Here is a 16,097-nt window from a genome sequence, read left to right as displayed (position 1 = left end):
TGTTATTTAATAACGCAATCTTTGATAAGCAGGGCAACAGAAGGACGACATTGTTTTGCAAATCTCTTTATTTGACTGAGTATAGTCACAGTTAACATCATATTGTAAAAATACACAATTAATATTTATATTTGCAATGTGAAAACCATGAGAACACTACATGGAAAGATTATGATGCAAACTGTCACATTCTCAATGTAACGCAGAAGTAAAGTAGCAGTTACAGATATCGCAGATTATCCTATTGAAGAACAGAACATCCATAAATATTTATTTAAACTCTTTTTATACAAAACTGAGTATGTATACATCAATGAGTTCATATTTACATACGCATGTTTGGAAGCATCACAATGGTCTATGTACACAAATGCTTGAGACTTTTTGTGTCCTGTTATGAGACAAATAGTGAATAAACAAGTTTACAAGTACTGCAGAAAGTTTTGGATACTATTAATAGTACAGTATATGAGTTCACACGATACAACAGTAAATATGTACAGCTATCATTATTTTAGTGAACTAAAGTAAAATAATTGCACAAAACAACATGTTTCTCAGTAATATGTTTAGTCACTTAATGCTGCATGAAATGTTTCTATTCAGTAGTTTTCAAGTCTGCTTCAAATGTCTTCCTTGGCACAGTTCTTTGTGGAATATACCAACCTGGAATATTGTGTCATTGTAAGGGTATGAATTACAAAAATATTGTTATCTACTATTTGAGTTGAATTGATGCAACAGTTTTTCCTTTTCCGTCTTACATTCACGTGTTTCAAGATTACACACGCCACTAAAACTCCCATCTTCTTTCCCCTTAAAATAGATTACAATATACACAATAGTAATCATTTCTTTTGGTCATTCCACTGGTAGGGATTTGTTGATTAATTTCAAAACTTTGTCTTAAAGTGAGCATTTTTGTAGTGCAACTATGTGTATACGTAGCGGTCAAGATGAGGGAGACGGGATGTTGTCACAGGTTCTTCCTCAGTTTGACTTTCTGCATAAGGGACCCGACAAACGCAACAAAACATTCACATGGAAACTTCAATTTCAATATGGGACTTAGTTGACGAGTAAATCACATCCATAATGTTGTTCACTTTTGATAGACATAGAGAGGTATTAATGTAAGAATTTGTCATTTTGGTTTTAGTTTATAGTGGAGCCTAAATGCACTGCATCATTACGCTTACTATCTCATGTGATAATCCGCAAGGCACCCCAAAAGACACCTTCTGGATTTTGTCATGAATTCCCATACACAGCTCTTGTATTAAATGTCATCATGACATTCTGTGACATGCAGTGCACATTATTCCAAGTAGGCCATTGCTGTAAATAACCTCTGGTTGTTTGCTTCAGCAGGGCGAGGAGGACATCTGTTCGTACTCGGGACACTTGAGGAGGGCAGGGTAGTTGGAGGAGTTCATCTGGAGGGAAGCCTCGGAGGAGATGGACGAGGGGCTGCGTCCGCGGCCGGCCCACGCGTCCGGATGGAGGAACTGGCCCGAGTAGTCGGAGCAGTTGCTGAGGCGAGGCCGGTAAAAGCCCTGGTGGGGCCGGTACATCTCCTCCGCCGTGTAGCGCTTCATGAACAGGTACACTGACATCACGCCGGCCGTCTGCAATGGCAAATTATTATTATACGGACAAGAGCGTGGACCGCTACAAAGAGTCCAATAGAGAACAGCTGGCCATTGTGTCATTGTACAACCTCTCCACTAGGGTGCACTGTGATTGCACTATAGAGATGCATCGTTTTGAACCAATGTAAGAACATGAAAGTTTCCTGAACAGTATTGACACATTTTAAAGTGTTCACTACAGTATTGCATTCTGTGCGATCTTGTCTTTCCGTTGCTGTATTTAAACTGCTGGTTGTCTAACACACTTTGTTGTTAACTAAAAAGACACTGGAAGAGTAAAAAAACAAACAAACAAACAAAACTATTCTGAATTCAACCAACATTTTCAGGAAAAATATTTTACTTTGTATTATGATTAAGAATCTTAAAATATTGCCTGTACAGTTTCTTAAGATTTCATGACAGTGATATCAGAAAGGATTACTGTATTTTTATGACATTATTTCCAATCAGAAAATTTCATTCAAACAAGGAAGCATATTTAAGATGAGAGGGTTTATTGGATGCCATTGCTAATTGCTCACTACAGTGGGCAACTATGAAGGACTAAAAATGCCGAAATAAATAAATAAAAGTGGAAAGTAAAAATGCTCATTTGAATAATATTTAATGACGCATTTCATGCTGACATTGAAGCATGAAATAAATAAATGAGAGCAGATGTTTTTATTTAATAATTGATATTTCATTCTATTTATATCTTTATTTTTGTATTTATTTCTACATTATTTTTTTCATATTTATTTGTATTTTGTAATCCGTCTTTAATCTGTTTTTTATTTTAGAATTTTTAAAACTTTTATTTATTTATTTATGTTGTTTTTATTTCCATTTATATTATTTTTTTGTATTATTTTTTTGTATTTAATTTTTGCATTATATATTTTATATTCATTTTTATTTTCTCATTTATTTATTCATTTTTGTTTTGATTTCCATTTATATTATTTTTTTGTATTTAATTTTTGCATTATATATTTTATATAAATTTTTTTCTCATGTATTTATTTATTTATTTTGACAGTTTTGGTCCTGCATCAAGGGGCGACTGGTTGGTAGAGGAGAAAAGGTGCTATTTGTGTTTTCCCCCCTGCTGGCACTAGATTGGTAGAATGGATGGGAGGAAATTACATACAATCTATTGGCCAGTAAGTTGAATGAAACATGCAAACTAAAAAATATTGGGTCATGTTAAAATAGTGTTTTACATCTTAACGTAACGACGCCGAGTAAGAGTTCAGTGTTGTCCTCACCTCGGTGAGGAGGAAAGAGATGGCAGCGAAGGCAAACGACCATCCGTACTTGTAGCTGAAGTAGGCCTCGTTGCTTTTAGTCCTATTCAACATTTCATCATTGATGTTTGAGATGTACAACACCAGACCAACCACCAGAGACAGACCTGTGGCACACCAACAACACATTAGTCTTTCCAGCTGATTTTACAAGTAAGTGTTATACCGGTAATTAGGCTTGGCTATTTTATAAACCACTTCCCCTGTTTAAGGGTCAGTCACAGGAAAGTCTATCCCAGTGGTAAGAAGAAACAGTATCATTTGGCAGCAAATCTTATAGTTAACAAAAACTAACAAAATAACTGAAGTCAAATTGAAATAAAAAACGTTTGAGTTAAGAAGAGATCTTTTTTAAACTACAACCAATACTAAAACTAATAACAGCTAACCTAAAATGAAACATTTTGGGGGAAATAAAACACATGAAACTGAATTTTAAAAACAAAGGTCAAAATGAAATAAAAACTAACTATATTTTAAAACACCTGGAACAGACTGAAGATACTGTACGGTGTCTGTCGATGAGTAGATGTCCAAGAGTTTACCTGACAGGATGAAGAAGATTCCCGAAACAAAGGCCAGGATGGTGCGATGTGGTCGAATGTGGCCGATGTTGCTGAGGACGAAACCGATGAACATGAAGAAGAGGCTAACCAGCGGGAAAGGTGTGGCCGAGCGGATCATCTCTGCAAAAAAACAGAAATGAAGATTTTTTATTTTTTATTTAACAACAGCACTTACTACTTAGTTCTCCATTAGAACTGCTCTTTGGCATCCAATAGTTTGAGGTTACGCGTCAAGTTAGAGTCTGACCTTCCGACTGAGAGCAAACGGCACCCAAACTCTCCTACTGTGTTAAAGTTCATCGTGCTGTTTTGTGCACCAAGGCCTCAAACATTCAAGGAGCCGTGTTTTGAAACTTGTACTTATAAAGTGCATACAACGAAAATAATAACTTTGTGCTTCACAAAACAGGCCCAAATTTTAAGAAAATTGAAACAAAATTGTTTCTTTCAGTATTCATCCTGTATTTTATTATTATTATTATTTTTACTTTTTGTTGTTGCAGGTAATGCAAAATATGCCTCAGCTCCAAAAAAGTTGACAAATACTGTACTTTGTAAGTTGTGGCACAAAATGTGCCCCTCGAGATCTAATACTTGGCTATGTGTTGCCTGGCCAGTTAATTCTGCTTTTAGAAGCTCAGCTAGATGTACTTACTCAGGACACTAACAGTGGACTCGGAAGTCATCTGGACTTTGGTGGGCATCACATATTCGATAGTAAAACAGCGACCTTTCTCTTCCCCTGCAAGGAAGAAGAAGCAGGGAATCAGATTTGGAATGTCATGGTCAAGTTCTTTGTTTGTCTTGAATGCTGATGACATCTGGGTTGAAGATTAAAAAGTGAATATCAGACAAATATTTGAGAATTTCACATTTAATTTCATGGTATTTACATCTAGATGTGTTCAACGAAACGGGACAGTCAGTTTTTGCTTGTTTCTCTGAGTTTCTCCCTTTTGTCTCTTCTTCAGGAGGTAAAATGTATGCTTTATTGGGTTAAGGTCCGGTGGTTGACTTGGCCAGTCTAAGACCTTCCACTTTCCCCCCGATGAAGTCCTTTGTTGTGTTGGCAGTGTGTTTTGGGTAGTGATAGACCGATATGTTGTTTTTCAGGGCCGATAGCGATTATTAGTAGTCAAGGAGGAGGAGAAAAAAAAAAGTAGTCAAGGAGGCCGATAACCGATATTTCAAACCGATATTCATTTGCAGTAAAAAAGAAAATATTAGCGTCAAAATGTGATTTTTTTTTTTACTTTAAGAATGTTTGTTAAAACAACTTTTCAACACTTTAAAGAGTTTCTTTTATTTTTAAACATATAAAGAAAAGACAGCTTTGTTTAGAAATTGTAACAAAAATTGCAGGAAGCTGCCAGTCATCAGAATTTATTAAGATAAATTAAAAACTAAGCAAGTAAATAGCTCCCGAAAGTTTTCTACTGTAAATAAAGTTTTCCAAATGTTCAACATATTTCTTAATTAAAATAATAACTAAATTAAACATCTAGGGAGTTCCCAATCTCAGTATCATATTTTCTAAAGTAAAGTAAAAAATTTTGACAAGTAAAACTGTCTGTGAACAAATCCTGATGTAAGCCCTAAATTCGCTACGTTCGCAAGCATTCACAGCAAAATGAAACACCAGCTATATCGGCCTTCAGATTTGTAAAAAGGCCGATGCCGATATTTGTCAAAATGCCAAGTTAATCGGCCCGGCCGATAATCGGTCTATTCCTAGTTTTGGGTCATTGTCTTGCTGCACGATGAAGTTTCTCCCAATTAGTTCGGATGTATTTCTATAGAATGTCAGACAACAGAATGGTTTTGTAGTCTTTAGTAAACATTCTGCTTACACCAACTCAATACAACTCAACTAAACTAAACTATTTACTTCCAAAAATGCTGTGAAGGACGCCAGGAAAAACAACTAAGCTCCTGGTGATGTAAATGTTATTGGAGATGATGTTTTTGTTGTTGTCCAGAGGCAAACTCATTGGCACTGATAGACTTTTGGAAAAAAAATCACCAGGCTGGGAGCAAAATTTGTTTTAGCCATCTTTTCCACTATGACTCGTGTCTTTGTATGTATGACTTGCAATTTTACTGTATCTCAGTACGTGAGCTGATTTGAATTTTTCTTCCCCCCCCCCCCCCCCCCCTGTTTTGTTTTGACACACATGCTTCCGAATACATGCATTTGTTAGGCCATTTCCAAGTTGATTGTTTTTTTGGACATACTGCAGCCTCAATGCTAATCTTCTCGTCTTGGAGTCTCTAGAAAAGCACCGATTAAGTACCGTTTGAACATCCCTGAAAAGACTCACAGTGACGTCTGTCGTCAGCATTCTTCCCTTGACCTCCAAAATGAAAGCAAACAACAAACTGACATAAATATGAGCCAAAAAGTCCTTGCAACACCATTCGAGGTCCCCCCCCCAGTGTAACGGCGCCATGTGATAATGGCCAGCGATGATTTGTAGGTCAAACGCGGTGCAACGCAGCAGTTAAGTGGGCAATAAGGCCACTCGATTGCCCTTAAAACGCAGTGGCCCATTAATTAGCTCTGTTAAAGGGGATGGAAAACATCTGTTAGCTCATCACACCCATCATGACCTGCCTACATACAGACAGCACATGCGTACAATAACAGCGCAGCAGTGCAAAGTCGACATTCACGGACATATTCACTTCACTTATGAAGGCAAGACTTCTTGCAAAACATGCTGAGTGAGTGGAAAGTGTTGTTAGCAGTCACAAAGACATAATTGCTGTCTCTTTTTTTCCACCTCAAGTGTGAAAGTAACAGTACACGCCGCCGCTCTTTGCAGCAGCTTTCAACAGCATCAGTCGATATCGTCACGTGACCGCGGTTAGTTCGGGAAGCTGCGGAGCATCACAAGATCGTGTTGACATCTGAGTTGAGCAGACGATTCTTTTCTTAAAATGGGGGAACTATTTTTTGGACACATAATGGTGAAGTTAGAAGAATGGTAGTCACAGCTTTTGTGTGGTTTCACACATGCTGCGAGTAACGTAGCAACTGGGTTTTGTCTCTATGTGGAGAAAAACAGCTTTAAATAGAATGAAATCAGATTATTACAAAAAAGCGTATGGTGATATTTACTTACATGATGATTCAATGTTAAAACTACAGATTTTTACACATCTATATGCAGAAGCGATGCGCTGATGTGAAGAGCAAGCCCTAACGTGTTTACAATAGTGATGGGAAAATGAAGCTTCATGAAGCACTTGTAATATTTTTTGACTCCCCTAGATGGTGCTCTTGGTTTAAATATAAAGGCTAGTGCAAAGGAAATTGATTACATTTCCACTGCATCTTTCAACCAAGAGTGGCATCTAGAGGAGTCAAAAAATATTACAAGTGCTTCATGAAGCTTCATTTTCCCATCACTAGTTTACAACAACTGCGTCGATAAGCCTATAAAACGCTTCTAAATAGAGGCATTCGGGCGAATACGCTAAGAACGTGACGTCACGCACGTTTTCGTCTCCATGAAGAGTTTCCAATTTTTTTTTCCACTTCCGCGTTGTTTTTTAATTTCTTTTTTTGCATTTTTTGAATGTATTGATGGAATGCTCAACAAATAAAATAAAATAAATAAAAATAAAAGTTTTCACTTCTGTGCCATAACGCGTATGGAGTCACAGGAGTGCCAAAATTAATAGGAAATACAAAGACAATCAATAAAAGAGAACATCTCCAAATGCTTTCCCCATTGTGCTTTTGCTTATTCCGTTTTGTTATTGCATGTACTTGAATACTTGTCTTGGAAAAACAAATGCCCCGCCCATAGCAATAGCCTTACACGGAGCATTTGTTTTGTTGTTGTTTTTTTATTCAAATGAAGCAGTAAGACATACAAACTTGGCAACAATCAGCAATCAATTTTCCACACAAATCAACAATAACTGCTAAGGGAACAGTAGGTCACAGAAAAACAACAAGTGATGTCTGAAGTAGTTTTTTAAAAAGCAAAAAGCCCCGCCCCTAATCTGACCAGCCTTACTAGTTGGTACCCGATCACACGATTCCCTACTACGTGTTCGTTCAGAGACCGGAAGTATGATCATAACAGGAAGTAGACGCGCCAACACGCGTCCACGTCTGCATTAGTCAGTGCAGATATTTCCATGACATCTTCCACAAACCTCAAAAGATAGCTCGTTCACGTTCTCGTACATGCTTGTGCGGCTCATGCAAGAGCATCAGGGAGGCTGCATTTACACTTTAGTCCAGAGATGGCAGTCGTGTGTAAAAAAGTTTCAAACTCATTAAGGCAGCTTTACAGCTAAATTGATGTCCTGTAAATAATGTTCCTGAAATTATGCTTGTGACTTGACTTGACTTAATATGTTCTTAATAGTATGATTTGTTCACCATGGAAATAAAAGTAGATTTCATGTTTATGTTCAGATAGCAAAAGTGAAATACTGTACTTTTGAGAGAGAAAAAAATGTAATATTAAGAAGATCAAGTGTAGTAGTGTAGAAAATAATAGTAATAATAATAATAATAGTAAACAACATTGAGTCCATTTGATGCTCCATCACAGAATTATGTTCTAATGACGTGAGTAGAATTGTACATGTATTTATAAAATGTGTCGCTCTCTTTTAAGCAGTAATGCGCTCTAACCCTAAACATTTAAAATGTAAAAGTAGTGCATTTTTAGCAGTAAAGATGGGTAGAATAGCCCATAATTGTAGTCATGTAAAAATACAGTGCACCCACCTATTCACAGATTTTATTTTTTCAGTGTTTAATTGTATTTATTTATTTAGTTGGCGGGGTGCAATACCCATTTTTACACTTCCAATTTTAAAATAATTGTTGTAGGGTATAATTCGTGTTGCGTTACTTCATAATATGACCCATGGTAAATAATTTGTAAGTACGCAGACAAAAAAACGACTCAATTACTTTTACTTACTAAATTCTACCGCTAACTTTATGTACCGTATGTGCTCCAGACCTGTTGCGAACGTACCAACCAAGAAGCAAACCCTCCAGAGGCCCGAGTGGAGGGACATGCGTATGTCGGTGCTCTGGTTGAGCGGAAGGATGACGCCTTCCTCCAGGTAGAGCCAGTAGTCGGTGCTTACGGCGATGCCCAACAGGCCCAGGCCGCAAACAGCGAAAACGCTGCTCAGCAACGTCAGCGCCTTCCTGCCACATAGGCTCATACCACGGCCTCAAGAGCAAAGGGCCAGCAGAAAGGGAAGCTGGGAGAGAGAAATACAAAAAAAAAAAAAAGATTTCAGAGAGGTTGAGGGATATCAACGTTTCTGTGAGACAAGAAGATTAGAACGGGGAAAGAACGACAATTCCACTTCCTCTTGCATAGAAATTCAGCATTGCAGATGGTGTACATAATGTGTTAGCATACAATTTGTAATTGAAAACAATGGAGTGTTTCATATGTTAGCCGGCCACACTTTTGGCAGAAGCTCGAGCGCTGGGGAGCTTGGCACAGGATTTCGTGTTGAAAGGAATTGATTTTACATAATGAGCTCTCAGCGTGCTGCGGTATTAAGCGCTCACTGTGAGACTGGAAAGATGCAAAGTAATTATGTGCAAGGATTTTTAACTCTTTAATTCTGCTGGGGCGTTCCTTTTTTCTTTTCTTTTTCTCCCAACATGAGAATTTTGATTCATGTAAAGCCCCAGGACAACAGAAAAGGAGGAGATCAAGCTTTGGATAACGATGACAAGCGTTTTAACTTGCATCATGTTTACATCAGACTTGTGTGTGTGTTTTTTCATATACTCCACAAAATGTACATGTAAATACATTTTTTTGTTTTTTATCTGGAAAAACTCTTGAAATATGAACAAAAAGGACATGAACAAATGTCGTGCAATGTATCGCGTTGAACATTTGAGATTCCACTGTACACATCCTAGCATACGACCTTTATTTTTATCCTGCCCTCTTCAGCTGCTTAGTCATGCAGTAAAGTGGATCTGTATGCTTTAATGTGCCGGGCCAGTTTTACTGTGCAACGGGAGTCTGATAGACTCCCACGGATGTAGCTTATATTGAGATGATTATTTATTGGCAGTGCCATCAGACAGAGAGAGAAAAGGACCATGTGCATAATAACAGTATACAACAACAATAACTATTCATATGAGATCTACAGTACAGTACACCTGGACTGGGGGATGGAGGTATTAGAAGAACAATAAAGCTTCTTCTTTTTTTTTGTGGTTTAAAAACAGCCTCTGAAAATACATGTAACATTTTCAAACGCAGTTTCAAATGAATTTTGACATACTGCCAAAAGCGTATTGCTAGCTGTGACGTCCGCTAGCCAAAGGCTGAGCTGTACTGCGTTTGTTTACTGAGTAACAATTTCTGATGCCGGCCCAACATTGTATTTTCTACGTGTGTTCTGAATACATCAGAAAATGCTCACTAGCTGTCTGCGTCTTATCCAAAACAGGTCAATGTTTATTGCTTCAACGTATGCTTCTTTACTATGGTTAACATTAATAATGATTTAAAATGTAATTGTATTGATAATCTTCTTTTTCTGAAGTTAATGCAGAAACCGTGCACGTAAGAATGGAGGCATACTTTTTCCCCCTCAAACGTAACCAGCGTGTAACTAAAAGGAACACATTCAAATGCAAACACCCAGAGCAAAAGTGGACTAAACACAGTCTGAGCTATTTTTAGCTGCGTCCTTTACCTGTGAACCACAGGTCAGCAGGTTGTGGAGAAAATGTGATTGGAGGATGAATGGAAGCATTTCAACCCCCCCGAGACGTGCATTAATGATGAAGTAAGTACCATCATTAAGCCTCCTTTCAAAGCACGGCGCAATCAGTAACCATTCAGCTCATGTATGCATATAAATATAGAGAATAGTGGATAGAGAAACTCGCCCATCCATGTTTCAATTTCAAAGATGTTTGTTCTCATAAGGATTGTGGGTAATGCGAGATTATTCCAGCAGGCTTTGGGTACGAGAAAAAGTGGGGTGCACCTTGGAACTGCTGCCAGTTAGACACATGGCACATGCAGTCAAACAAAACATTCACACCTACGGACACATTTGAGGCTTCATTTGAGGGGATGTGGGAGGAAGCTAAAAATAGCTACATTTTGCATACAAATGTATTCTTATTCAACTATTTTCATCTCCGCAAATTTCAAATTGCTATTTATTTAAAAAAAAAAAGAAAAAGAAAGAAGAACACATCTGCCACAAAGCTGCCCACCCACATTCTCTAAGTAGCATTCTATGATTATGCTTACACACATAACACACACACTCACACACCATTGCGACTCGTCTAAATATAGTTCTCACAGATGTTGCTTACTAATAAACTCCCACAGACCTTTTAGCGTGTGATTTATACTACATCTACTGGATTTTCTGTATCAATTTGGTTTGCGCTTCATGGGCTGAAGTAATACTGGAGGATTGCGTCTCAGGTGACCAAGTGATGCCAAAAGAAGGATTAGAGTAAAGGGCAAGCTATGTAAATTGAGGCAGTCCTCTGTTCCCAAATAAATGACCTTTTATTAGATGGCAGAAAGTACAATTAACCTGTGTCACACCTGTTGCAATTCATTTCCATTGGGGTGGCGGATAGAAATTATTTGTTTGTGGATCCAAGTTGTTGGGGTTGGAGCTAATGGTGTACCATACACGGAACCTTTTTTGGTGCCAACTGATTTGGTTCGGTACTGATGGGCACCGATACATGTGAAATCAAATGGTAGCATTTTTCGGACCCTAAGCGGATCCTTTTAATTGTGACTGCGCACGAGTGAAAGAGTTGCCTTTAGCGGGCTGACGGGTGATTTCATATGTAAATTCCAAGAAAGGGAGTTCGCTGTATGAATGCGGATGAACTTTGCAGTGCATTTTGACCCACTTAGAAAAGCTGTACGAGCCATTCTGCAAATGTAGTCCCTGGATGACCTCTGTGTGGACGGGCAAGAAACACAATGCATGATGGACACAGAAGTAGAGAAGAGAAGAGAGGAGGGGAGGAGAGGAGTGTGATCTTCCCCTCCTCCCCCATCTTAATATTGTGATAGTGACTTTTTTTTTTCAAGGTCCTTTTCCCATGTGTTTTTTTTCTTTTAACAAATGCGAGTAATAAATAAATAAATACTATTAATCAATTAATGAATATTCATTATAATAATCAATATCGAATTTATTATACATAAATGTTTTGGTTTTATAGGTTCGGCTTAAAGCTCCTGGACGCAGAAAATTCCGTTTTGGATCACTACTGCCACCTGTTGACGAAAAATGAAAATACACACGCCCTTCTTTACGTATACAATGTGCAAATGACGTCACATCCACAGACAGAGGGCGGGAAATTCGAACCTAAATCCAGCCTGAAGACTATCGGCCAGAGTACCCGTTGTGAACAGCTAAGGTGTTAATCGACTAGTTAGAAGATGTTTCAGTCATAAATGGTCAAATAAAAAGGGTATTGAAAAGATATTTTGGGCCAAATTGTTATAAAGAACAGCTTTGATGCAACTGAACCATAAATTGATATGAAAGTCAGTTTATGTATCTACTTCAATTTATTAAAGTTTCATGATGGGCTTTAAACATTATTTTAAGCGCGGTCAAATTCCATCAGTTTTTGGTTGTATAAATATTGGATTAGTGTGGTCTCTGTATCCACATTTGTGTAAAAGTGTAGTTTTTGCAGTTGCACCCCACACTTGCAATGCAATAGGTCAGGTATGGAACAATTAATAAATTATTAAACAATAACAAAGCATTCTTGTTCAATGATTCTTTAACCTTGTGTAACACGGCTACGGTTTGGGATACCTTAGATTTGACATGTATGCGCTTTCCATGTTAAATGTTCATCAATAATGATACCTAGAAACTTAATTTCATTAGACCTTTCTATTTCTATGCAGTGTCAGTGTTAATTCAACATCCATATTACAACTGAAAATCATAAATCAGATGTTACTAATATTTATAGATAGTCGGCGGGCATAGAACCACTTCATAATATTCTTAAACTCTTTCTCTATTACTTGTAATACATTGTATATATTTTTTTCCGGTATAAAAAAAGTGGTGTCGTCTGCAAACAAAATACATGTTAACAAATTTGAAATGGTTGTGATATCATTCACATAGAGAAGAAGAAAAAGTACTGGCCCAAGAATTGATCCCTGGGGCACCCCATTAGTAACGTAACTGTAGTTTGATTGCCTACCATTGAATTCAACATATTGTTTTCTATTTTTAAAGTAACTGGTAACCAATGATGTGCAACACCTTATTTAAACAATTTATGCAATCGTATTTCATGATCTAAAGTATCAAATGCTTTTTGTGAACCCCAGAAGACACTAACTAAAGCATGTTTTTTATCCATTGCTGTGGAAATTTCTTCAGTTAACTCCATTAATGCCATGGTAGTTGAATATTTGTAGTTTGGTGCATATTGTACAGTTTAAATGGTACTAAACTGAAGCTCTCAAAATAACTACTACTCCAGAAAAGAAAAGAAAAAAGCTGCTAAACACACACAAACAAGGTTTAGCTGCTTACAAGCTGTCTTCAAAACAATAAATGATCAAATAAGACCATGCTAGTAGCTAAAAAAAATAAAATCTACAAAAATATGCTGAATCACAAGCAAATTAAAAACATGAGTGTGACATTAATCCTCATTAGAGTCCCATGTGGGATGCACGGCACTGTGATGTCAACACGACACAGAGCAAATCACATCAACGTCTCATTGCAACAAGTCACCTGTCACTCACCGTCACACCAGTTGCCACTGCCGCAAAAAAAGCCTTGACAGTTCTCCGAAAGTGTTTATGCTGCAGTTGCAAACACACATAACAAGCGCCTCCTACACATCGCTGTCTGTATTTCTGCTCGAGCACAATTTGTCGGGCCAGCATGTTGACAAATGGCTGTTGGCCAAGAGAGCCTGTGGGCTGAGCACTGCTGCACTACAACAAAGACATCAAGACATTAACAGCATGTCTACGTACTGTATATAACAGTATTTGTTGACTTATATGAGTCGGTTTGCAGTTACTAAAATGAGCAAAGTACTTTATTGAATAGCTTATTAAAAAAGAGTTGCTGTGTCCTCTTGGCCAATCTGCTGTCCGTGGTGCTGAAAGTGACTCATTAATAAATCTGTTCAAAGTCATTACTTTCGTTGTTTTTAGCCACTTGGTTGGTTTTAGTGGAAGAACTTATCTAATCTAAACGAATCACATTTGATTTGTATTTAAAGTCATCTTAGAATTCAGTGTGGCAATCCTGCTCACTGACATCCAGTACAATAGCTGTATCACAAATTATGCTTGGATTTGATTGACAATGGCAGATCTAATCATACATCAATATTTGTTTTTTATTGAGGTTTTCGTTTGTAGTGGTGTAGAACTATACTGAATCATACTGAGAATACCAATAAATTAATAGGCTACTACCATATTTAAGTTATAAAAAAACACACACATATTATTGCTGACTGATTAAATTAATTAATTCATTCATTCATTTTGTGTTATAGATGAAAAGTGTATACAGTGAATGTTTATGAGACAACATCTAGTTAAGATTCTAAAAGCAATTCAACCTCATATTATTCCCCATATGTGGAAAAAGGCACTTTGTATTCTCTCACTCTCTCGTGGCTAAGTTATGTCGACGGCAGTAAACGTGAAGCTTGAGGCTAATTAATAACAGCTGCCACCTCCAGGACAGAAAATAGCAAAATAAACTGTTCATTTAACGCTCCCAGTTTGTCAACAGGTCTAGTTGTTAAAACATCAACCCTTCTCGGTGTTAAGGAATGACTAACAATAATGTTCCAAAGCATAAAACAAACCCACAAAGAGATGACATCAATCGGAAAACGGAGTTACCTTGACGAAGGAAAGTGGTTGAGGAAAAGGCTGCTCGTCGCCTTTGTTACGCTCTTGCGTCTTTTGTTTGTTGTCCCCTTGTTGTTCTTGCGCGCAGTCTCCACTTTGGCACCCAACACAGCTGTGAGCACCTTAGGCTCGTGCACGCCGACTTGCTCCGCAAAAGGGAGCGCGCGTGGCACGTGCCAGCCGACTCCTCGCGCCGCCTAACGGCGAGTGCACTTGGAAATGACATTTGGCTTGGAATCTGATGGATGCGTGCGGGTTGTCATTCATTTAAATGATTAATCACTCAGTCAATCCATTATTTAAATCAGGGGGGTTTCCATATCCATCCCTTGATGGGTTAAATATGCAAGAAGAAGGACCCCCCCTACCACCCCCTTAAAAAAAACCAACATACAGTATAATATTAGCAAATATAATTTCCAATAAACGTGACATATAAATTAATTAAAAAATAATTAACAACAATGAAGTCAAACTTAAAACACATGAAACAACACAGTGGCCGGGGAACACAAATCTGGACTGTAGTATGTGGAGTTTTCATTTTCTCCCATAGTGCTTGTGTGGCTTCCTCCCAATGCCCCACATTCAAAAAGTCAGTTTTTCGGGTTAATGCAGGCACTGTAAAAAAAAAAAGAAGAAAAAAAAGGGAGAGAGACAGAGAGAGTGATATTCAAGATTCTGAGAAAAAAACTACAAATTTAGGACAAAAAACTAGATTTTTGACATTATAAAGTGGCAAATTTGCGAGAAAAAATTCCACACATTTTCAAGAAAAAACTTGCAATTTTGTGACATTATAAAATGACAAATTTGCGGGGAAAAAACTCACAAATTTACGAGAAATAAACTCACAGTTTGCTGTCTGCCTCCTGATCTCCGCAATCTCACCCTCCTTGACCATTTTCAAATCCAAACTAAAAACCCACCTATTTAAAATTGCCTACACATAATTATGATTAGTCACAATAGTCATAATTCTATTTAATCTGTAAATTTTTTGTTTTGAATTGTATTTTTAACTGTTGTACAGCATCCTTGAGGGTCTTAAAAGGCGCTTTCAAGTGAAATGAATTATTATTATTATTATTATTATTATTTTATTATTATTATTATATACACATTTTGCTGGAATTCATACAGTAGTCTATAATTGTGAACCTAATGTAGTGCTTAAATTGTGCTACTGTGGCCTATTAAATAACAAGGCTGATTAAATAATGCAGTGTAAGTATACAACAAGCCTAGCTAATTATTCACAAACAAGATGACATTGCAGCATGCTGTCACGTGGAATCAAACCTAACCTGTGCATATGTCACTGTGATTCCGAACACGTAGCGTCTCCGAACGTATGGGCCTTCTTTGAACAGCGTCTGGACATTGGCGACGTGACTAGCCCATTGTGTTCTTCAATGATAGATAAGATAAAAGATGGATGCTTGAAGAGCACCTCATCCCTCAGATGAACCTTCGGTGCCCTCACAGTGGCGACTCACACACTTGCCATTTTGTAGCATAACCTTCTATTTCATCTTTAATTTGGCCTTTTTCTATGACAGCCAAATATCAAAGTCGGCTACACCATCTGGATTCCCACGGGCAGAAATTAACATGAAATATGAACTTTCTCAACATACCCTAGGCAGT

General features: G+C 37.6%; 1 protein-coding gene across 1 annotated transcript; it reads right to left on the bottom strand.

The window, feature by feature from the left end:
* Positions 1-63: 63 nt before the first annotated feature.
* On the bottom strand, positions 64-14,631 carry LOC147169900 (voltage-dependent calcium channel gamma-5 subunit). The gene is made up of 6 exons (XM_086082944.1): positions 14,439-14,631; positions 8,520-8,754; positions 4,166-4,252; positions 3,490-3,630; positions 2,906-3,051; positions 64-1,628 (listed from the first exon to the last, which is right to left on the bottom strand). Exons 2-6 carry the CDS (start codon positions 8,713-8,715, stop codon positions 1,365-1,367), a joined length of 834 nt encoding a protein of 277 aa, XP_085939070.1. The 5' UTR covers positions 8,716-8,754; positions 14,439-14,631; the 3' UTR covers positions 64-1,364.
* Positions 14,632-16,097: the final 1,466 nt, after the last annotated feature.

The sequence above is a fragment of the Leptonotus elevatus genome, chromosome 8, assembly GCF_054856555.1.
Source record: "Leptonotus elevatus isolate MCC_2025b chromosome 8, RoL_Lele_1.0, whole genome shotgun sequence".
Taxonomy (NCBI): Eukaryota; Metazoa; Chordata; class Actinopteri; order Syngnathiformes; family Syngnathidae; genus Leptonotus; species Leptonotus elevatus.
This window is presented reverse-complemented; position numbering and strand designations above follow the sequence as displayed.